Here is a 26,136-nt window from a genome sequence, read left to right on the forward strand (position 1 = left end):
TCTACCTATCTTACAGGTATCATAGACTCTTCAAATCTGTAATGCACGTAAAGGTACCTGAAGGACAAATAACTCCAGTCAATCTCTGATGGTAATAATTTTTCTCTATAGAGAAAAAATATCTATATAGAGCTTGTCCCTATAGAGAAAAAATTGAAGGTGTCACTAGCAGGAGTGACTGCATTACAGTAATTTGGCATGCTAACATGCAACAAAACATTTCATTTAGTTAAAAAGGTAATCACTTCACTCCTCATTTTCCCTCTTAAGCCTGGCACAGGATACTAGTATTTTTTACTGTAGGTATGCTATTTTCAGACGTGGTTTGTAAAATGTCTGGTTTTCTATAACAGTTACACTTGCTGTATAAAAAGAAAAAAAATGAATAAATGAAAAGTGCCAGGGACTTAATAGGGAACCAACCAATGATTACAGATTTCATATACACAAATTTCATTACAATACATCTTAATTTAAAAACTGATGAACAATAATATAGAGATAGAATAAACAATAGTATAGAGATAATAATATAAACAGTAGTATACAGTTGTATAAGTGCAGTAATACAAAATGTTATTTATGTTTAACATGTCATGAAATGGTTTTGAGAAACAAATGTTATAAACAGCATTGACATCATTCATCAGCCTATTCAAAATTTGTAGAGAAATACCCCAAAAAATCTAAACTCTTTAAAAAGTTTATTTCTTTTGAAGAGAGCACACTTTTTACAGCAATGAACAGAAATGAGCTTACCACCAAAGCATGTTATCTTGCAACTGAAATTCTAACATGAAAAATGAAGCCATTTTCTGAAGTTGTAAAAGAATGTACTGTCACAGTATGCAAAACATTTTAAAATTTTCCAGTAAACAGATAATTGATGAAGTTACAAAACTTCCACTATCTGATTCAACTTATATGAAATGATCACAAGAAGTAGCGGTAAACATTCTGCTCTGTTTTATTGATGAGTTACAGAAAAGTGTTTTAGTCTTACAATCAACCCACTGGGTTGGTCTAGTGGTGAATGCGTCTTCCCAAATCAGCTGATTTGGAAGTCGAGAGTTCCAGCGTTCAAGTCCTACTAAAGTCAGTTATTTTTACACGGATTTGAATACTAGATCGTGGATACCGATGTTTTTTGGTGGTTGGGTTTCAATTAATCACACATTTCAGGAATGGTCAAACTGAGACTGTACAAGACTACACTTCATTTACACTCATACATATCATCCTCCGAAGTATTATCTGAACGGTAAATACCAGAGGCTAAACAGGAAAAATAAAGAAGTCTTACAATTAACTCATCAAAAGATGTGACATCCATTTCACAATGGCTCCCATTTGTAAGGTTTGTAACAAGAAATGATTTTATTAAAGAATTTCTAGCCATGATTTCCATGACTGGATAAACATGTCATGTTGATTACTTTGAGGAAATAGTTAAGTCTTTTAGTGATCACGGCATTGACTTAAAAATGTTTTTTTCTGTGTGCACATCTATCAGTGGATGGATGACATATAGGCTTTGTGAATTTGTTGTAAAAACATATGGAAAATGATCTTATTAAGTTTTGATTCCATTATTCACCAAGAGAGCCTTGCAATTAAATATGGGGACAATTTGAAATCAGTGATGAAAACAGTCGTGAGAATTCTAAATGTGATTAGATCAGATGAACTAAATCACAGAATGTTTCAAAGCTTTTTAAGGAACTTATATCTCAATATGGTGATGTGATTTACCATACAGAGATGAGATGGTTAAGTAAGGGAAACGTTTTAGGGATGGTTTTCAACCTTCATCATGAAATCACTCTTTTTCTAGCTGAAAGAAATACAGAATTTTCTGAAGTTTATGAATTCGATTACTGGCTAAAAGTTGCATTCCTTACTGACACAATGGGAATTGTTAATACTGGACTAACCTTCTAACAAAGAATAACTTAATGTGTATGTTGAACTCTCACAGAATGATGTCTCTAGTTTTCCCACCTGTTAAAACACTTTCTGATGAAAAGAATTGTCATATCTTAAGGAAGAAATAATGTCTGTCAGATTTAGTGATTTCAAAAAGTATCATGACCAGTTTCTGTTGTAGGAAAATCCATGGGCAATAATAACAGCAAATGTTTCAATCTGAACTTTCCATATCTGGGTGCGAAGCAAGACATTTGAAAAATGAATTATTGATCTTCAGCAAAGTATCAAACTGAAAAAGTGTTTTTGTTGAGAAAGTCAAAGAAAAAGCTTATGTTGATTTCTGGTCCTTAATTGAAAAAGACAAATATCCTAATTAACTGAATGTGCAAAAAAAATACTATGCATGTATTTTTACATTCACATTTGTTTGTGAATCAACATTCTGTTAACTGGAAATTGGATTAAAAAATAAGCACAGATCCAGATTTACTAATGAGGTAGATGACAGCATTTTAAAAATTGCAGTTGCTTCAGAACCTGCTAATGTGGTTGCAATATTACAAAACTGTAAACGATTTCAACCATCAACATCAAAGAGTCAAGAATGAGACCTTTGTTGTCACATATGACTAAAAATTTTTATGGGACTTTGTTATACTTGTATCTTCTTAATAATTTGAATAAAAAGGTTTAAAGTGTTTTTATTGTAGTAAATATTTTTTCTACAGTTTATGAGTCATTTCAAGATGTTAGCTTTTCTGACAAAACACCTTGTAAATAAAATAACTTTTAAAAATTTGGTTTTTATTTTATATTGAAACTTTATGAAGATTCAATATTGAAGCTCAATTTACTGAGAGTAAACAAAGTGAAAATCTTTTATGCAAATAAATCAAGTGCTTAAAAAACCTTTTACATATAATAGAAAAAGGAACTCGTTTTAAGTTACAAAACACCCAACATAACCTTTTTAAAATCCTCAATTATTTATTATAACACATGTGGTCCTTACAGAAACCTGGTATCATCAGGTTTGCTCTCATAGAAATTCTAGTGAGCACCCCTAGCCTAAAGAAATGAATGTATCTTTTTTTATCAGAAACCATGTCTCCTTGCAACAGGGTATATCTTAAAATATTAGAGGATTTTTAAAGTATGTAATAAATCTAAAATGTTGATTTAATAAAAATAAAATCTCCACTGTGAAACACAATAATATTTTTACAAAATTTTATTAAAATTAGTTCTAATATATAACAGCAATTTTCAAGATAAATAAATTATGTGAAAATGGCAACCATTATCTTGATTAGTCATTATTGTTACTTATGTATGCAATTTATCTGTCAGCATTTACTAACTCCAGAATAAAGCATAAAATTGCATACAAGCTGTACCATCTTTCTGAGGAGGTTAGAGGAATTACCAGTGATAAAAAAAATGTTGTCAAATTTTTTAACTTAGGAAATGAGAAACCTTGGTCAACAATAGGACGAGCCTCGCTAGGGAAATAAAAGCAAAAAGTGTGCAATTTCACTGAACCAGCTGATCAGAATCTCATCAACAAACTGATTAATAAAATACAATAGTCAGACATATTAGTTTAATCAAAAGAGCATTGTATATGATACAAAAATATCTAATTTTAAGAAATTAATTAACAATCTTTTAATTGTATTCAATTAAGAAATCAAATACATACACATTTGTCATTTATATTCTTTGACTGATTTTGCTTGGTCCTCTCTTTATTACTTTTTTCAAATTCATTAGTGTGTATCTGGTTGCAAAGTGTTGGGGGATTTAAAGGTACATTGTTCCTCATGAGCAGTTTGTATAAAACATTAATAATACAGTTCATTTCTTTTCTTCTACTTACACTTTTTCATTGAAATTTTTTACAAGTATACTTCTTGCAGATATATTTTATACATATAAAACAATTTTATTTTATCTTCTCTTAACTTATTAATAAAACGAACAGCAAAAAGAAGTAGGTTTGGCTTAAAGTGTTAATTTTCATAGTTTTGTATCTATGTTTATGCAGATTATCATTTCAAGTGTGATGAACAAGCCATAAATGAAACGGTAAAAAAAATAATGAAAATGAAAGTACAAAACAATGAAATATTTGAGTATGACTAATGTAAGCAAAAATAAGATAAAACAATGATGACTAAAAGAAATATGCTAATTACTAAGCATTAATGATAAGCAACTAACAATTTCTTATATGCTAAATAAATTATCACTTCTGTTATTGCTAATTAACATATGAGGTTATTTTAGGCTATATATATATATATATATATATACACATATACATGCCAATTAATTACAACAGATAAATTACACAGAATTAATACAAATATACTGGGTGGTTCCAAATGGCACAGCAATCTCTCAAAAGATGATTCTGTAGCTAAAATAAGAAAAAAATAGATGTAAATATAGGTCAGAAAACAGTTCGTTAGCGAGTTTTGGCTCGTGAAATATTTAGCCCTGCTTTCTGTTCCCTCTGTGAAATTAAACAGTACTAAAATTCTGAGGTGTACATTGAGGGGGAAATTTGGTGCTTCTTTGTGGCTTTTGATCTGAGATTAAATAAAAATCTGATGTGGACAGCACATTCGACTTCCTTATACACCAACTACATTTTTTTTAAAATGAAAAGTACATAAAATTTTATTTTATTAGCTTCTGATATTTTTTTAATTTTTTTATTGTCATTATTGAATTATTATTTATTGTATTTTTTTACAATCACAGGTTAATAATTATTAATAAATCAATATATCTAAATTAAAAAAAAATTAAAGTTAATCAAGTCTGATTCTATCAGACTAACTATGTGCCTTCCCAAATATTTCATCAATTAAAATTTTATAAATTCATGCACAGTAACCAATCCATTTTTATTTACTTTACCGTAAGTTAACATGTCCATCAACTCTCCAAATGAATACAAATTTATGGTATCACCCGTTCTGAATGACTGACCGAACAATAACAACACAAACAACACTCAAATGAAAATTCAAATGCTTGATACTAAATTTAATTACTGATAAGCTGTTAGCCAACCCATGAAAAAATAAAATTTTTTAATATGTTTTAAGAAGAATGTCTTTCAAATTTAATTTTATAATATTTAGGATTTGTCGGTAAATTGTTCTGTTTAAAATCGTATCACTTTTCCAAACTAGTTAATGTGTTTTTTTTTTGTTTTTAATTAAAGTTGACCTCAAATTTTTATTTAATTTTAAAGGATGTTACTTACATCAATTTTCTCGCTATTAAATTAACTTTTGTCCTGAAAGCATCCTTTCTATCTGGATAAATGCACTTTTTAACATTACATTTAGTGCAATCACAGAAGCTTATTTGTATTCTTCTAGTTTACTATGATGTTAAGGGAGTGTCTCTGTTGATTTGTAATGCATTCTTCTGTATTCTGTTTATGCATTGAAAAATACATGGTATCCTTCTGAATTGAAGATGTTGGTAATCTGTATTAATGATGGTTTGTAATTGTTATGTACTTTTGTTGTTAGATGTGCAATTGATTTTACACACAACAGAAAATTAATAAATCTAGATATCAGCCTTTAAATTAGCTATTATTTTAGCGTATTAAGTTATTCATTGTAATTGATAGCTAACATGAGTGTCTCTATTAGTCAGTGCAAAAATGTGATAAAGCTGCATGTTTATACTATGAGGGGTGATTACATACACATTATTATAGATATGTAACTGTAGTATGAACTGTAATAAGTACGTTAGTTATAGTAGATGCACTGAGAAAGGAATGAAATAATGGCTTGAAAAATATCTTGAGAAGCATATTTCCAAGTTTTAAAGATAAATTTTCTTTTAAATTTAATCTTAAAGACCATTAATTTTGTATAAGAAAAAGAGCGTAGAAAGAAGATCAAGAATATTAAAGAAATATTTATCCAGTTATTGAGTTGCTTACAAAAAAGAAAATAATTAATAAAAATAAACTGATATCAAATACTGCAGTTGCCTGCACAAAAAAAAAAAAATATATATATATTTTTTTTTTTTTACAAGCATTTTCAGGTACAAACATGATAAATAAAAAATTAGAAAAATTAAAATATACTTACTTTCTGTTCACTCTTCATTATTTCTGTGGAGTGAAGTTCGGATGTGGTTACCTAAACAAAACATACATACAATGATCAATTATAACATAATTTTTTAATAAATTTTTTAAAGTAAAATTAAATTGTAAATTTATCCTCAACAAATAACTTACATAAACTTTTATCAAGAAAAAGAGTTTCTGTTTACTAATGAATAAACTAAAATATAGTTTCAAAATGATTCTTCCAAGTAGATAATGAATCAAACAAAATATTATTTTTAAATTTAATACCACTGCAAACAATGTATAAAAACTACCGTTATAAAATATTTAGCACTCTAAATATTGTTTATTTATTTTTGTTATTGAACTAACCTTATAAAATAATATTGGATCTAATTGAACCCAACTGGATCACCATTACTGTAGGTCAGTGGCTTGTTTTTGAATTCTTCATCAGTGACTTAGTTACAGAATAACACAGTTTTAAAAACTGATAACACTAAATAATTTTTACCATTTTTAATTGTCAAAGAACTAGTTTACTGTTTAAATTTTTTTCAGTTAATATTACACTTATTATAAAACATAAAGCTATGGAAACTGCTTACAGAAAACTAGTTACCCCTCATTGTTTTCTTTGTATTTTCAAAACAAATCATTTTTACATCTTATCTCCGTGGAGAAGTGGTAGTGTCTCAGCCTTTCATATGGAGATCCTGGGTTCAAAAACTGGTCAGGCATGGCATTTTTCATTTTCTACAAAATTTCAATTTCATATTTCCTTGCACAAGCTTCAAGCTTATAAGGTGAATTAATAAAAAAAAAGGTTTTTTAGTTTTCTTTAAACTAAAAACTTAGTTCCTTTATTTAATCTTTGAATTGTCATTGAATGCACCATTCAATGATAGAGCCGCAAAAATGCGGCTCGAAAAATGTTTATATAAATACAACTTATTAGTCTAAGAACGAAAAAAATAAGATAATAACAATAATAAAAGTAATAGTAGTAACATTAATAATAGAGAATAAATGACATGCAAAATAGTTATTTCAATAAGGACAAGACTTATTTAAAGATATTTATATCATAAAAAACAGAATACAGTCCAATACACTAAAGACATTTTAATGACCACTAATATTAACACTTAATATTGGACTAACAAGATAAGATTAGACAAGTCAAAAGTTCATACAATTCTCTGTACATACCTTTGCTGTTTACAATAAAACTACCCTACACTTTATGAATGAATTTAACCCTTTCACTCTCACTATTATCTACCAATAACTCACTAAACAACTTCTTGCGTTCACTCACTGTCCACACTGGAATGCTTGTGACATACTCTTCGCTTGTTACTACAGAATGACTGGTAATGTCGTCTCACAATCGCATTGAACACCGCCCGCGGCAGTACTCACTGTGGTTGCAACTATTCCGAATTACTCACTGCAGTATTCATATATCCTGGTCTGCAGAACCAGTACCCACTTCATTTTTTAACTGTTAATGCATGATAATTTTATCATCCACGCAATTACATTTTCCCATAAATTCCTATATTCCAGTCAAGTAACCCTTCTTATCAAACAACAAAACAACAGCTGTTGGGGGTGCCTATTGTCAGTAGTACAAAGAACATATACAATTACTATTAATGAGCATTTTTTTGTTTGTATGTCGTTGACGAGAAAATCTCCTGGGATGATTAAAATGAAACACTCTGATAGTTTCATTAGAAAAATATTATAGAACTTTTCCTTTGCTGTCAATCTTAGGCAATATATTAATTATCCTAATCAGAGACCATTCCTTTGTGGATCAACTCCTTCCATCACCTTATCCTTTAATACTTTTTTCCTTGGTTGAATATGATCAGAATTGTGTTCACCACCAGTCTGGCTTTACTGTGGTATCATGCTAACACCTTGTAGCAGCTAGCAGAGCAGCTGCTCCTGTGAAATTAGTGAGTTAACATCCTCTGTACCCATGAAATTTTTCAAGGAGTGTTTCTTAACTGGGGTTCCCAAAGTGGCAGTTAAGGTGACTACTGACTGGATAAAGCGATGCCTCCTATTCCTCATAAAATCTAAAATAATCTCCAGTTTGGGGGAAAAGTTTGATCCAGAAAACCTGAATACACTTTGCTCCAAAAGTTCATTTTTAATGTAAAAATTACATTTTTTATGTTATGAAGTACATTAATAATTTTTCATAAAATTATTTCACTATTTATAGAATGATAAATAATATATTACAACTATTTTTAAAAGCTTTTATTTAACTCGCTTCAGGAATAATCAAATCTTGCAACTGCTACATCTTTTAATTTATAGTATGAAAATCAATGAAATTTGGTACACGTATGTAACTTCGATGACAATACAGCACTACGGTGTCAGAATTTTATATGACCCACCCCCACACCAGCACACCCCCACACCAACACACCACCACAGGCTCCCCTTACGCTAAATTCATGCATTTAGTTGAAAATTTTCATTTCTCATGAACTATCGTATGAAAATGATTGAAATTTGGTACACGTATGTAACTTCGATGTGTAAAAATAAATATTTTTACTTTTTTTTTAGTCTTAAAGAAAAAATACAAAAAATTACAAAAATATATTTGATTACATATAAAAAATTATTTTTTAAATAAGCTTTTATTTAACTAATATTAATATTAACATTAATAAAAAAAGGAAACAAATTGTAAAATCTAAAATTGTAAAAAATAAGAATTAAATCAAATTGAGAATTTTAAACAAAAAAATATAATATTTTAACTAAAATAAAAATGCACTGAAAAGTAAAAAATAAATTATACAAATATCTAATAAATAATAAAAAATAAATAAATGAAATAATTATTATTAAATTTTATAATTCAAAGTAATGAAAATATTTAGTTAAATAAAAGCGTGGCGCAGTTTTTATAACAATGTTTTCGAATAAGTATTTATAGACATTTGCTGTATTTTAAATTTGGCTTAGATTACAAGCAGAATTCGAAGATGAACTTCAACTATGTGAGAACACGTACAAAGAAAGCGAGTGGATGCATTTTCCCAGATTGTTACTGGTAGCTAGTCAGTCTCAACTGGAGAGGTTCCAGTAGACCTTTCCGCCTCCTCGTGTCGTTATTTGAAAATGAAAATGAAGATTAATTGTTGTAAAAATAAATGTTGTGTTGTTTTAAATAAATTATAAAAACTGCGCCACGCTTTTATTTAACTACATATTTTCATTACTTTTAATTTTAAAATTTAATAATACATTTATTTATTTTTTATTTATTGGTTATTTATTAGATATTTATATAATTTATTTTTTACTTCTCAGAGCATTTTTATATTTGTTAATATATTATATTTTTTTGTTTAAAATTCTCAATTTGATTTAATTCTTATTTTTTACTTTTTAGAGGGGTTTTCTAATTTGTTTCCTTTTTTATTAATGTTAATATTAATATTAGTTAAATAAAAGCTTTCTGAAAAAAATAATTTTTTATATGTAATCAAATATATTTTTTTTTTTGTATTTTTTAAAACCTACAAAAAATACTTTATTTAGCACAGATGGATGACATAAATAAAACTAAATAGATTTTACAATTAATTACTTCATACATATTAAAACAACAATGTAAAAGTAAAACTGATTGGCACTTTAATTAGAAACAGATAAATGCTATCAAAGTTATCCTTAAAAAATTTTAATTTACTAACAAAGAGACCTAGTTAAAATAGATTGGCAATTGTAAACACTTAATCAAAACAAACAAACGTAAAAAAAATAAATAAAATATTACACAGCATAAAAAGTAACCTCTTACTACATACTGACAGATCTCAGTTTGTTAAAGTGAAATAATAATTTTCTAAAGGCATAAATCATAAAACAATTATACACCAAATGTAACTAAACTAGAAACTATAAATAAAATGATTGTGTCACATAACTATTTGTTGTCTGAATTGTATACAACTTTTATATAAATGAACTACACTATAAGAAAAAGATTCAATACATAATTTAAAAAGAAAAATTAGTTAATTTGCATCTGCTTGAATTCAAACTAAAATTAGTCTCTAAATCAATTTATTACAAAAATAAATTTAAAAAATGAGTATAATATTAACTTTAGTATTTAAAAGCATACTATTTCTTAAAATTTAATATGATTGGTTTCATATATTTTGTATTCTGAAATCTAGAAATTTTAAAATTTATATAAATTTTTTCTGCATAGAAATGAATATCAAAAATAATCAGCTTATTAAGCATCATTAATATTGTTTCCAGGGATACTGGCTGTCACTAATAAACTACTAACAAGGAAATACTTCCAACTACATCCTGGATTTTTTTTGTATTAATTTTTTAAACCATTTACTTGTATTTTTTTCTTCCTCCAATACCTTACAGACCTATGCCCAATTACAATTACCCTAAATTCTCTTTATAGTTTCCCAGGTATAATAATATATTTGCTATAACAGTTATATCTGTAACAAGAATATGAAATTGTTAAAAAAAAATAAGTACATTGGTCTTTTTTTAAGTTTGATGCCTTAAGGAAATTTGTGAAAAACATTATTATTCAATGCTTCCAAGTCCAAAAAAGTTATTTTTGTCAGATGGATGTTTGTACGTATGTTGACCTGTATTTGGTCTTATAACTCTAGATGCTGTTAACTGACTTTTTACCAACTTTGTTAGCAGGTACTATCTTTAGGAGGTAAAATGTAATAAATTTTAGCAAAAATTAGAAAAGGGGTGGAGAAGGTACTTTGACTAAAATAAGATTTTAAATCTTTACTGAAGCAGTTTAGACTCAAAGTAAAAACTGGGGTAGTTTAGATTCCCCCTTCCAAAAAAAAAGGCTTATATTTTTCTTTTTTTAGCTATATATTGCTTCAGAAAAGGATTTAATGGGAGTTTTTGCATCTGCATCTTCTACATTAATAGGCTTTAAAACCACTATAAAAATTTGTTGTACCCATCCCATTCGAATAGAATGTGATTCCAAAAAATATTTCTTCTTTTGGTACCAAAAAATGTTCATTCCCTTCCTAGAAAATTACAACTTTGTTTATTTGGAATTATGGCTAAATCTTAATATTTTTTAAACAATTTTAAAAAGTTCTTATTTAAAAGCATTTTGGTAATATTACTTTTTTTAGAAAAAATTGCTTCCTCTTCCAAAATGCTTCCTCTTTAGTATAGAAGCCCACAAAATGAAAAAAAAAAATGTTTTACAGATTCAAATTTTTAATGCTCAAAACATATTTTGTTAAGCAATAAAGCCTCTAAAATAACTTAATACCACTCCCCTGATTGGGGAACTCACAAATTAAAAAAAAATTGAAAAAAAGAATATCTTTAGACTTATTTAAAATCAATTTTATTGAATATTTCAACCATTAAAAGAATCCCCCCCTTATGCATGGAGTCCTCAAATTTTCAAAAGTCAAAATATATTTTTCAATATTGTGATGCTAATATACTAATATTACAAATTTTGGTTCTATTGAGAATTTTGACTTTAGAAATTAAAACTGAATATTTAAATATAAATCAAATAAGCAATTTTATATTTAATAAAAAAAAGTTCTTTTAAAATCATCAACATTAAAATTTATTACAATAACTTTTATAATTATTGGAAAAGAACAAGAACACAAAACAACAGTTGTACCAATCAACTTTCATAGAGTCCTCAACAAATATATAAAAAAATCTGTTTTTTATTGTATTATTTATTTAACTACATATCATAAAATTAGAAATAAATGTTTTTACATAAAAATGTTAAAAAAATTCATAAATATGGTTATTGTTTTCAATAAAAAAATATTATTTTATTATAAAGATACAGATAGGGCTAAAAATGACTGAAAAACTTTCTAGCGTAACCAGGAAGCTTCTTCAAAAATGAATAGCATAACTTGACTGACGTAGGTAGGAAAGTTATACAATTCATTGCCAGTTTTTATTTGTGTAATGAATTTTCTGGCATGTGCAAAAAAAATACCAAACTAACTGGAATTCAAACTCAGAACCTTATGGATGAAAGGCAGAAGCACCACCACTTCACCATGATGGTTAGCAAAATTTTTAAACCGCATTACATTTAAATAAATTAATATTAATACTGTAGTTTGTACAAAGAGCATCAGCTAGTTGGTGACTCAGAGAGTGAGGGGTAACATTCAATTTTCTTCCCAACAGCAGCAAATTTAAAACAGAAGTTTTATACTAAAACATGTAAAAAGTGGTTAAATCTTTCATTGACATTTATTAACAATAATCCTCTGCCGTCATGACAAGTCCAAGATGAATTTCTTTATTGTTTGATCATATTAATACCACCAATTTGAATAATTCATTATCACACATCTGCAAAGTTTTAATAATACTGATTTATGCAATTCAGAATTCTGGATTTTGCAATTTGGCAGAACTAATATGATCACATAATATGGAAAGAGCAGGAATAAATCATTTTGCCATGCGAGGAATATCATTAAAAAATGATTAAAAAAAACTGCAATTTTTTTTAACCTTAACTTTAGATATATATTTATTTTAATTATTAGCTGATGATGCAGTTGAAGACTCCAGACGTTCTTCAATAAAGTAGGGTTTTGACAAACCCTACCCCTGATTAATTAGTTGTTTAAAGTATGTAAAAATCTTCTAAATAATATAAATACCTTTTTTTGAAGTTGTATTTCTGTGCATATTAGATACATCAAATGAAACCATTTTTGTGTCTTTATTGATAAATCAAAAACCTTTCTTTATATTTTATCTACAAGATAAAATAATATAATTTTAGGTATGTAAGTGCAAATTTTGATGTTCATTATTTAACCAGTTCTTTTGGTGAATAATGAATACATTGTTTGTAAGGCTGAATACTTATCTGCATTTCAGTTGACATAGCAAAAGCTTATGAGCAACTGCTTATGTAACAGGAGACCACATCATTTGACATTTCTTAATAAGTCTGGCACGGGATGATTACTGTTCCTAAGAATGGCTGTAGTTATTTTATGAGTAACCAGTACAACTGTTATGGTTATGACATCAGAATTTTTGTATGCATTTCTGGCACAATGAAAATGCTCCATAACAAATTTTTCATAAGACATAAATCTTACTATCTGACTACATTAAAAATGGATAGGTATAATTTTGTATATTTAATATTGTTATTATATCTAGAATGACTAAGTAACTTTAATAAAATGCTAACAGTAATCAAAATGTCTTATTGCTAATTATAAAAATATTTATTAAAAAATTATTTTTTTTTATTTTATTTTTTCCCGGTACACATTAAAGTTATTAATTTTTAATATGAATTTACCAATGTTATACGTTTACAATTTATATAAACGTTACACGTTTCAATATAGATATACACGGTAAAACAATAGCATTGTTTTAGTTAGTCTTTCTTTTAAGTAATACTATGTTTATTACCCTTCAATTAATGGTCAATAATATTTAATTGCTTTTCTTTATTATTAATAAAAATTATTGTTAATGTAACAAAACTAATAATTAAATTTGTTCTCTTAATACATATTACATACAATGTTTGTAAATAAAGTAATAAAGTACAAGGTCAAAAACATTTTTACATTTTTTTTATTTTCAATCCAATTATACGTGGACTAACCTTCAAAATAGTTCCCTTGGGAAGCCACTCAACACTTTAAATGGTTTTCCCACTCTTCATAGCAGTGTCGGAATTCAGAAACTGAAATATTCTTCAGATGGTCGGTTACATTTTTTTTTTTTTAATGTTATTTACTGTTCCAAAATTGTGTCCTTTGAGGTGTTTTTTTAAAGTCGGGAACAGGAAAAAGTCACAGGGACTCAAGTTAAGTGAATGAGGGTGGTTGAGGAACTACAGGAATGTTTTTCTTTGCCAAAAACTCATTAATTGAGAATGCAGTGTGACAAGGTGCATTATAATGATGCAGGATCCAGTTGTCTTTGATGGCTGGGATAATGTGGGCAACTGTTTTCCAGAGTCTTTCAAGAATTTCTCGGTAAACATATTGATTTACAGTATGTCCTGTACGCAAAATCTTATGGACAATGCCATTACTATCAAAAAAACAAATTAGTGTGGTTTTGATTTGCTCATTTTTGCTTTTTTGGAACATGGTGAGTTTCAAGTGTGCCATTCCTTGATCTGGCATTTTGTTCTGGGTCGTATTCAAATATCAAAGATTCATCACCAGTAATAAATTTTTTTTTTTAAAATCAGGATCAGTTTCAACTGACCTAGGAGATCTCGACACACTTCCACCCTGTTGCTTTTTTGTTCAACAGTGAGGTTTTTTGGTACCAATTTTGCACAAATTTATTTCATGTCAAATTTGTATGTTAAAATTTGATGGACTGTGGTATGGTTTAAATTCAATTGTTCTGAAATAATTCTGACAGTTAATCACCAGTTGTACTGTATCAAGTCACTGATTCGCTCAACACTGTCGTCATTTTTTTACGGTAATGGTCTTCCAGAGCGTGGATCATCCACAACCGATTCCCAGCCATCTGAAAAAGCTTTAAACCGCCTGAAGACTTGGACTCGTGATAGAGCGTCATCTCCATACGCTCTTTTCAATTTTGAAAAAGTTTCAGTAGCATTCTCACAGAGTTTAACACAAAATTTGATTGCAGAACACTGCTCATAATTAGTATCATACATTTTTGTAACCCACAACAAAAACTCGTTACACAAAAAGTTTTACATCTCACATGGCAATAATAGACTAAAAATATTAATATAAAACAGTTGTTCACATTACCATATGTTTACTAGTATCTATACACTGTTACCACTTTGGCTGCCAATAAAAACTAGTCTCATTACTTTATTTACAGACCTTGTAAATAACATATATGTACGTAATACATACTACTTCTTTGTAAGTGTAATGACTAAAAAATTTTATATATCGTGTATTATCGCTGTTTCTCATTTACATTTGTGGTCATCAGTTTGAGAAGGTTGTTAATGAAGTTAGTAAAGACCTCTTACACTCAAAATAACAGCCAGTTTAAGAATTTATTTTTATTATTCCACTTTTTCTATCACAACCTCAGATTTCACCAGCAACGTATGATCATAGTTGCTGGTGATTTTAATGTGAAGTTCAGGCTTAGGGTGGTCCAGCTGGCAGACCCAGGGGCTTCATGTGGAACAACCTGATGAGCATGGCGGGGTTGGTTTGTCTGAATGATGGGCCATCTTCCTATGTTTGACGGGAATGACGGTCGTTTGTGGATTGATCTAACTCTTGTCAGTGCTGGCCATACTAGGAGGATCAGCTTTTGGAGTTTCAGTTGAGATCTCACTAAGCGATCACAGCATCATCTTGTGGATGCTGCTGTCTCGGCGGGCAGCGGTGGTAACTGAGTGGCAGTATTCTTAGATGGCTGGATTAGTTTCCAGAAATTAATTGTGGCCAGGTTAGACGAGGAGGATGAGATGAAGCTGGATGTCCTTGTAGAGGCGGTCACTCAGGAACTTTCGTCAGGAAACCAACCAGGGCCAAGCGGGTGTACTGATGGACTGATGGTCACTGATTTTGCTGAACTGTGGAAGGTTTGCTATCAGCACGACGGCGGTTCCAGAGACTAAACCGTGGGACGGACCTGGATCGGAGGTAACTGGCAAGAGTTTGTTTCATCAAGTCCAGGAGGAAGTATAAATTGGCCATCTTAAAGTCCAAGATGGACTATTGGAAGCAGCTGTGCATGAAGATCGATAGAAACGTCTAGGGTCGTGGATAGCTGATAGTCATACAAAAATTCGGGGACCTTACTGATGGTCAGCTGAAAAATTATGTAGCTGCGGTTCTCCAAGAAGAGAGAAGGGAGAAGAATATTGCTGATGATTTCTCTCGATTCTTTGGAAGAGCTGCTTGGTCCTACCCAGAGGGGGAAGACTGGGAAAAATCCTGGGCCTGATGGTGTTCCGATTGGGGTGGTCAGGATTATGGTTGACGCGGTCTCATTCAAGATCTTAGATGCATTCAACTAAAACCTGGTCAACGATCACATGATGGAGAATTGGAAGATGTCACGGTTGGTGCTGATCAGTAAGGAAGGATGACCTGCCGATGACCTTTCTGCCAATCGACCGCTTTGTTTGATAAATAAATACTCGAAGCTCTTCAAGAAAATATTGGTGGTGTGGCTTGCTAACATCGCTAGAAACGATGGCATAAAACCTGCCCGGTTTTCGGACAGGCATCTGGACGATTGATGCCGTCAACAAGGCAATGAATACGATCGACAGTGCGGTTGCTGGATCGAGACATAGAAGGAACATTCCGTCGCTCATCTTCTTTGACGTCAGGAACGCCAGTAGTCTGTTATGCTCGTTGATCTTCAAGTTTCTTGCAGATAAGGGGCTCGACAACTTATCTGAGGAGGGCGCTTCAGTTCTACCTCTGTCACAGGACTATCATCGCATCTAGCGTTAATGGCAGGAACATATTTACGGTCGATCGGAATGTGCTGCAGGTATTGTGCTATCACCACTATTGTGGAATGTTGTCCACGATGAGGTTATCGTTCCCTGAAGGTGTTTCCCCGGTCGCCTTTGCCGTTGACTTGGTTCTGTTTGTAGTGGCTAGAACCGAGCAGCGTGATGGACAGAGCTGACGAAGCCATCAAATTAGTGAAAGGCTGGCTACTCGATAAAGGACTAGAACTGTCTCCGAAGGAGACTAAGGTGCTGGTCATGGCTGGAAGGCGGAGACTGGAGCACATCGCCCTCCGAGTACAAGATGTTTCGTACTTCCCAGTCCTTCAGTGAAGTACCTTGGGGTATGACTGGATGGCAAGTGTTCCTTTAGGAGTCATATGATCGAAACCACGGTTAAAGCAGAGAAGACGGTGGACGTGCTGAGCAGGCCTCTCAGCCAACGTGAAGGGTCAAGACTTCAAAACGGCGAGACCTTTATGGCGAGAATCGTCGTAAAGTCGATCCTACTATATGGGGCACCTGCCTGGTTAAGAGCCCTGAACACAGAGCGCAACAGACTGACCCTTGAGCGAGTCCAGAAAAGTATGTACCTGTTAGTCTGCTCAGGCTAAAGAACTGAGGTGGCGTTCGTTAACGCCAGTACACCGTTACAGCTACTGTTCTACTCTACAGCTTCTTCAAAGCTGTATAGAATATAGCCTTTAAAAAAAAAACAAATACGCATTAAATACAATAGTCTATATATAAATAAAGTAAACTGTTCGGACTTTAAAATGTTCTACATTGAGAAACAGTTGTGACTTTAAACACATTAATTTTTAATTTGGCTTATTATTACTATTAACTGAATTTTTATTAAAAAATTCTTGTTTAAATATAGAAGATGTATTCTGTATTTCATAATGCCAAAACTAATTGGAAAACACATTATGAATTCCAAAGAAAGCATTTATAAGACAATTTTGAAATATTTAATGAAGTAATTAAATTTGATACTATAAAAATGGTATACTATAAAGGTTTAATTCAATAAGCAAAAATCCACTTTTTAATAAACATTAAAAAAAATATGTAGCATATAATTTATCAGTTTTTTAAATTAATAGTAAACATTGTAGAGAAAAACATGTATTAATTTTATCTGTTCGATTAAATAAAGAGTATCACTTAAAAATTAGTATATGATAAATCCTGACCTTTGATGATTCTGATGAGACTGCTGATTCAATGTTAGCAGTACTACTGGCAGGCAACACTGGCAATGGTTCCCTGAAAATTAATATTAAATAGCATCACACCATAAACCAAGGAAAGTTTTATTAATTAACTATCAACCCAACTATGAACAAACCCAGATTACTATTTGTACTAAATTATGTTAATGTAATTACTGAAATATACATGTCAAGTACGATAACCATAATGGTTGTAGATAACCTGGTATGAATCCTGATGGATTCAGACAGTTTTGTAAATAATAATTTAATTTTTTAAATTAACTTTCTATCTGTTGTAGTACAAATAAACGATCCAAAAAGTTTATATATTTTAGATCATAAAATAGCTTTACTGTGCAATACAGCTACAATAAATAGGTGGTGGAAATCATCTTTAAAATAGGTGGTGGAAATGGCTGTAAAAATTATTGAGGAATATTCATACTAAACAATGATTTCAAATTTATTCTAAATTATTAAGCAGATATCTTAAAAGCATTGCTAAGTCTGCTCTATGTAAATAACAAACCAAATTTAGACCAGTTCTGCAGCAAATGCATTATCAATGGCAACACTAGATACCCGTTGATATTTTCTCATAAAAATCTAGATTGAAAAAAAGATGTCAGTTCAGTTTAGGAATCCACAAGGCTGTTCTGCACTTTGATAACAAGAGATTTATGTTATTATGGAAGAATTTTTTAAAGAAAAAAGAATCTCAAAAAACCTGTTATTGGGTATTCAGATATTCTATAAAGGTACAACCTTGTTTTATAAATATAAACTCTTAAATAACATTACAATAAATCAGATTATTAGAAAAGGCAGTAGTCTGTCACCAATTCTTTTTAATTTATAACTTGATTATATTCTTACAAAGTGGAAAGTAAACAGCTAATAGAAATTAAATGTAATTGGGTTAATAGAGGGGTAGAATACTGTAAGTACAGTCTTATTTGCAGATGATCAAGATGTTCCTCATAGAGGATTATGAAGATCTGAAGATTCTTTACAAACCCTATGTCACTAGTATAACTTCAAAACATCTGTAAAAAACTAAACTAAAGGTGGATGACAACCACGTACTGAAAAACTGTTTTATTTACAAACTACTCCAGGCAAAGACATCTGGGACACCTAATAAAAAATTAGCAAGAAAATGTGCCAGAACAGAAACAAACACCTACCTTTCTAAGTATTTGTTATCAGAAGAAGAATTCTTAGGAATAAGGTCACAAAAGATATACTGTTTTATGGAATTGAAATTTTGGTGCTAAGTAAAAAACATAACCAGGCTATAATGACTACAGAAATGATGTTAAGAACAGTAAAAAAAAAACATAGGTCAGAAAACAGTTCATTTGCGAGTTTCGGTTTGTGAAACGTATAGCCCTGCTTTCTGCTCCCTCTGTAAAATTAAACCGTACTAAAGTTCTTGGGAACATTGAAGGGGGAATTTAGTGCTTCTTTATGGTTTTTTATCTAAAAGATAAAATAAAATTTGTTCCAGACCTCTATACCACTTAAGTTTTAAGAAAAATACACAAAAAATATGTTTTGTCAGAAAATACACTTTTTAGGTTTGAAAAAAAATAACTTTGTTAATTTATCAACAAACAAATAAAACTTTCTACAGAATTTAATTCTGAGAAAATTGATGTAAATAACGTCTTTTAAAAATAAACACAAATTTGAGAAGTTCAACTTTAATTAAACAAACTAGATTGGAAAAGCGGTATTATTTTAAACAAAACAATTTTCTTCAATGTTTGAACAACATCATGTAAATGAAAACAAATAGAAAACTTATCAATAACAGAAAAAAAATAAATAAATTTTTTAAATATAACTTTTGGGTTTTTTTCTAAAAATTATTAAATATCAAAATTGTTACTTGATAAAGTTGCTAACAATTCTTCAAAGCAGTTACTCAGTTTGGTCGCTACTCTGTTCAAATGCATAATTCAGCTCGGTGAATCCATTCTAGACAGGCAAGTCTAATAGCATCATTATTATTCTTAACAGCACCAGCTTCTATTATATGATGTTTCAATACTCTTGTGTGTCAATACGAGCACAATAGACTAACGACTTCATCATCCCCAAGGAAAACGTTCGTTGGCATAAGATCGAGGTGGCCATTTTACTGGTCTGTTGCGACCAATCCACTGCTTACTACGTGTTATTTAAATGATTTATCACATCATGACAGTAGTGAGCAGGTGCACCATCATTGAAATACCATACCTGCAAGTGAAATATCTTCCAAGAGTCCCATTAGATTGGTCTGCAAAAAATGCAAGTATCGCTCCCCATTGAACCTTGGCAGTAAGATAAAAGGGACTATGAGATTATCACTAAGAACATCAAACCACACATTCAAACACACATCAAACATCAAACAAAAAAGTGCGTTGGAAATGACTTGCAGAAGTATCATGGGAATTTTTTTCTGTCCTTTTATTTACAACGGACATAAAGAATCCGTTGTAACAATGTTTAAATCAGTCGTGCTTAGCATTTGTCGTTATCAACATTGTCTTCGCTCCGCCAGCGGGCAGTGGTGCTCAGCGTTTGTTTTTTAAGTAACAAACTCCGCTCCGTCAGCGAGTGTATCATTATGTACATTTTTTATCAACAAAGTTGAACTTCTCAAATCTTTTAAAAAAACCCAAGCTAGATACAAATCTGGGATCTCTTTTATTCAGTTTCTCAGATCAGAAATCACAAGGAAGCACCAAATTTATCCTTTGATTTGTACCCCAAGAATTTTTAGTACGGTTTAATTTCAGAGAGGGAGCAGAAAGCAGGGCTAAATGTTTTGCGAGCCAAAACCAGCAAATGAATTTCACAGAATTTCCAATAATTTTATTTAAACTATTCGTATAAAAGAATTTTGTACAGTAGATGTATATGATGTTACTGGCATAATTCTAATAAATTGTACACATTTCTAGTTAATGTATGTTTTTAACTTTAGTATTGATTTTCCATATTGTTGTAGGACTCTGTAATAATTCATTTTTTATAATTACTTTTAAAGCATTTAGAAATTAATCTAACAATTTCATGCACACTCAAAGCAGAACCAAAAAAATTGCCACTATACACAAAATACAAAACAGATTTATAACATTTTGTTAAAATACTAAAACAAAGTCAAAAGGAAATCGGCAAGCAGCAGCATACAAAAGCAAAAATGAAAAACATTATGGGGATCAAAAGGGATACTACCAAAACAAAAAAAAATTACACCAACAACCACATAAACTATCAATCACTTGGAACAATAGCATATTTATTAGGGTCAGTCAAATACAAACCAGACTTTTCTTTTCAACATTTATTGGTACAGGATAAAGATACAAAACATATTTATTGCTTTTCTATATTCTAGACATTTTTCCCAAGTGAGGAGCTTGTGGATTAAGGAACCACAGGAAGGACCTTCTTCATAAAAGGTTTGAGGATGAGTCACAAGCCAATATGCATAAACTCCTCTACTTAGTTGTAGACCTGTAATCAATGTCCTTCCAAAGCCTCCTTCAATGGTCCAAACAAAAAAAAATTGTAGGTGGATAAATCTGGACTGCATGGGGTATGTTCTAAGGTTCCCCGGTGAACTTAGTTCACTTTTCCCTGTACACTAATGCCTGTGTGAAGTCGGGCATTGTCTTGAAGGAGAATCACATCTCTGACTGACTGACGGCTCCTTTCACTTTATCAAGAATTGGCAGTAGTATGCAGTATTCACAATACCGCGTTAGTGGAGAAACTCGACTAGCAATATAAGCCTTTTCGGTCCCAAAAGACGGTTGCAAGGATTTTTCCTGTTGACGGACCCATTTTCGTCTTTACAGGACATGGCTCCGCGCTCTTATGCCACTCCATATTCATTGATTCAACTCGGGAGTGTAGTGATGGACATGTCTTATCTCATATTCGATACAAAAAATTATTTCTCTCTTGTCGAAATCGATTCAGGATCTTTCGCCAGTTTCCAGTCCTACCTGATTCTGATTTTGGGTCAAAATTCTTGGACCCCCATCTCGCACAAGGTTTACGAAATCTGAGGTATTTTGTATTAATGAATGGACACTTACACAGCCGATACTCACTTCCGAAAGATTTTATCAACCGAAAGGTGCCGATCTTTTTCCACGAGGTTTCGGGTCGGTCGAATGTTGTCATCCAACACACTCGTCCTTGAGCGTTTAATTGTAACTAATTTTCTACAGACTCACGCCCACCTTTAAATTTTCTGGCCGAGTCGTAGACTCGAATAAGTGAGAACCCAATCTCCAGAGTGCACACGCAGTTTATTCGAAATTTCGAAGGGTTTTATAACTTCAATAATACGATGTGCAACCGACGATGGACCCTTTCGCTATAACATGACGCTACTGACCGGAGAAACGCAAATGCCAAGGCGGCTGGAGCGTTCATCCAATCCCTACAATCAATATCCTTCCCGCCTCAGCCAATTTATATTCGTACGCCACGAAGACTAAATTCCGGTTCATATCTGACTGATCATCGGACATAAAATGGAGGAGAAAGTAACCTGACCACTCCACCTAGAGGCGGAGCGGTCAGGCTGCAACTAGAGTCAATATAATATGCAAAATATTGCCTTTGTTTTTTTTTTAAACCAACACATATTCCCATTAACATATACATCATTAGATTGTTTGGTATTAATTTTATTAAAAAAATGTTATTAGCTGTTATTGAATTAGAGAAGAAAATCAAACGTATCACCCAAATAATTTAATTTTTACTTTCTAAAAACTTGTAAAAATAAATAACTTGTTTTTATTTATCCGCTGATGATACAGAGTGGTGAATTTAAAATGAGATTCTTCTAACGGTTAACTTAGCACACACGTGGTTGTTATGACTATTACGGCGGTTTGCTTTTAAATATCTTTCCTTGGATAAAGTTAATAATTGAAATTATTTTGTAATTATTATTAATATTTTTTCACAACTTTAAATAATAAAAACGATTATGATTCATTTTAATTGATAATTTCGGTTTTTTTTTAAGTAAGTTTAAGTCTAGTGGTGAACGCGTCTCCCCAAATCAGCTGATTTGGAAGTCGAGAGTTCCAGCGTTCAAGTTCTAGTAAAGTCAGTTATTTTTACACGGATCTGAATACTAGATCGTGGATACCGGTGTTCTTTGGTGGTGGTTGGGTTTCAATTAACCACACATCTCGGGAACGGTCGAACTGAGACTGTACAAGACTACACTTCATTTACACTCATACATATCAAACTCGTTCATCCTCTGAAGTATTATTTGAACAGTATAGAGTATAAAGTATTTGGAGTATAGAGGTAACATCTGGTGAAAAAAAAAAAAACGAATTTTATCGATAACAATTCCTGAGGAAACGATTTTGGATGTGCCGGGCAGTTGTCAATTAACTTAACAGAACAGTCTATTTTTCGATAACAATAATTATCCAATTTAAATAACCATTTTTCGAAGATTTCTCCAGTAGCCTACACGTTTCTATCGGCTTCGTACTGAATAGGCAAAGATTTAACGTTAGCGAAACAACGTGGTTTTTTCGATTTACCAGTTTCAAGAGAAGTTTCAACTTTTCTGTCCCCAACACGTTCGCACTTAAAAGAACTGTAACGCGGTCTTTATTTCGTTTCCCACCGTGATATTTTTCACCTTTAAAAATTTTGTCAGGTAAACATTTGTAAAACAGTCCACTTTCATCAGCGTTAAAAATGTCCGATTCGTTGTACGTGCCCATAATTTCTTTTAACGTACTGTTTAACCACGTATTACACTGGCACTTTCACTACAAACATTAAAAAAAATTTTTTTTTGCCTATCTCTTAACTTATTAAACCAACCCACACTAGCTTTGAAATACGTACAATTGAACTGTCTCGCAAAGTACTCGGCTTTTTCACCGACAAACTGGTCCACTGATAGATAAATTTTGATCGCGACTGTTTTTAAATCACTCTAAAACGATTTTTTCAACATCAGGATATTTGACAGACTTTTGATAAAGCCTGAGTTACGAAGGCGTTATCAAAAAAGTAAAAAGTAACGTTTCAAAAATGAGTAACGATCTTTCAGACGTTTTGCACGGTTTTTGTAGATCGTTGTAAGAGTGTTGGGTGGTATACCTAATTCCGATGCGATCACGTTTTCTTCTTTTTTCCCTCATCTACTTCTACTATGATCCTTATATTATCAACTAATGACAATGTTTTTAAACTTATTTTTGACATTTAAGAAAAAAGAACAGAAAGAATGTAAAAAACAACTAACAAAACTGAATAAAAACTAAATCTAACCGTTTAAAAACTAAACACATAAAAATCGTTGTTAAGGAAAGAATAAGAACACCCTTGTTTACAGTAGCAAAAAAACATAGACCGACACTTCTTACGACCAACGAGTTCCGGCGAATACTGATGCATGATGTACCGCATAAGATTTCGTTTTATGTTAATTCACTCTTTATCGCATAGTACAGGAAGTGAACTATGAATCGTGCTTGTTTCATATTTCTGAACTGAAAATAAGATCGGTATTATATAGACCTTATGTTAAACACGGGTTTTTTATTCAATTTTTTGTAATAAACTAAAAAATTTTTTACTTCGACTTACAGGATTTTTGTTCGAGTTACGGAATTATACTTCCGTATAACGTAATACAATAAGGCCGGGAATTACAATAATTTCGAATTACGGGGATTTGATTTACAGGAATTTGACTGTAAATGCAGTTAAATTTAAATTAACATACAAAAAATAAACCAATTCAAAAAAAGATACCGTAAATAAATAAGGCAATGAAAACAAAAATCTAAACAATTAAAAGAAATAAAACGATATAATCTTAACTTATACGGGATTTTCACACAATAAATCACTTCTATATTGCACCAGTCCACTTAACAACAGAAATGAAAAAAAAAACAATGATATAATATAGAAAAAATGACAACTTGACATTTAAAATACTCATTATTATATCACATGTTATCATTTTTTAACGTAACAAATTCATTAATAATGAAAAATAAATGATAATTATATGTCAAAATAAGATATAAAATTTTGTAGTTGTGTCACATAGGTATCTTTTTAGTGAAGTAAAAGATATTTACTATTTTTTTTTACGCTTGCGATTAGAATTACACATAAATAAATACTTTATTCGTATCACAAGATTTGAAATATATTTATAAATTACACAAAAATCACATCACCAATGACAAGATGTGCTGTTACACAGATAAAAAACGCAACATTCTAAAATTTCCACGTAAATATCAAGTAGACCATTATCAGATCAGTATTACAAAGCACAAAATTAAAGGATAAATAACCAAGAAAAATAAATTACACGTCAAAGTTGTACATAAAAAAATACTAGTAATAATTATATGAAATAACAATGAAACAATGTGAAGATAATAAACAAATAAATACAATAACAATTTTGGTGGTGTTAATTAATTATAAGAATATTTTTATTAAATAAATGTTGAAAATGCAGGCTTATAAGTTTGTATTATTTAAAAACTCGTCGGTATATTGTTCTGTAAAAATGAAAATCTTTTTACACCACAAAAATTAAACAGTCATTGAAATATATTCTTTTTAATATATTATTAAATTATAAATACATTTATTTAAATAAATCTGTTGTAATATCTTTTAGTGCAACCAGTAACTTATAAATAAATATTAGATAACTATTTCCTGGTGATATGAGGGCAATCCTACAAAAGACTATTCAATGTTATTAATTCATCAATAAATCAGAAAAACCTTGTTATCTATTTAACAAAAAAAAATATATATATATAAATAATTGTGAAAGTGCAAATTTTACTTTAATTCTTTTTAAAGAACGTTCACATTTCACTTCAATTTTAGAATCAAACATCCAACTGAGCTACAGAACATTTCAGTAAAATCTACAATAAATAAAATTGTATAAAGGAAAGTGAATAGATCGATCTATGTAGTTACTAAACAGAAGTGTAGAAACAAATGTAGTACTTAAAAAATTGACATTAATCTCATCAATGATAAACTGTCAATATGAATATTTTCAATTTCACTCTATCCATCCAATATAGAAAATTCAGTGCGTTAGATTCAAAATTACAACAAAATATTAATCCTAATTACAACAGTTACCATAAGATCCACCTGCTATTGTTTATTTCCAGTGAAGATTTAACTGAGTAAGTTCAACTGAATACTTCCACATTCTGCATGCCATTTCAGGGATGGGCAAGATTATTCTTTTAGAAAGTCATTTCTAATTCTTGGAAATTCATGAGTGA

General features: G+C 30.6%; 1 protein-coding gene across 1 annotated transcript in view; it reads right to left on the bottom strand.

Annotated features, from left to right (window-relative positions):
• The window catches only part of LOC142319896 (uncharacterized), a 143,255-nt gene that overhangs the window by 57,673 nt on the left and 59,446 nt on the right, over positions 1 to 26,136 (bottom strand). Inside the window, exons 8-9 of the mRNA XM_075357569.1 lie at positions 17,774 to 17,846; positions 6,063 to 6,113 (exon numbers count right to left, since the gene is read on the bottom strand). Of these exons, the coding sequence (XP_075213684.1) occupies positions 6,063 to 6,113; positions 17,774 to 17,846 (124 nt within the window). The remainder of the gene's footprint in view (positions 1 to 6,062; positions 6,114 to 17,773; positions 17,847 to 26,136) is intronic.

The sequence above is a fragment of the Lycorma delicatula genome, chromosome 2 (genome assembly GCF_047948215.1).
Source record: "Lycorma delicatula isolate Av1 chromosome 2, ASM4794821v1, whole genome shotgun sequence".
NCBI classification, from domain to species: Eukaryota; Metazoa; Arthropoda; class Insecta; order Hemiptera; family Fulgoridae; genus Lycorma; species Lycorma delicatula.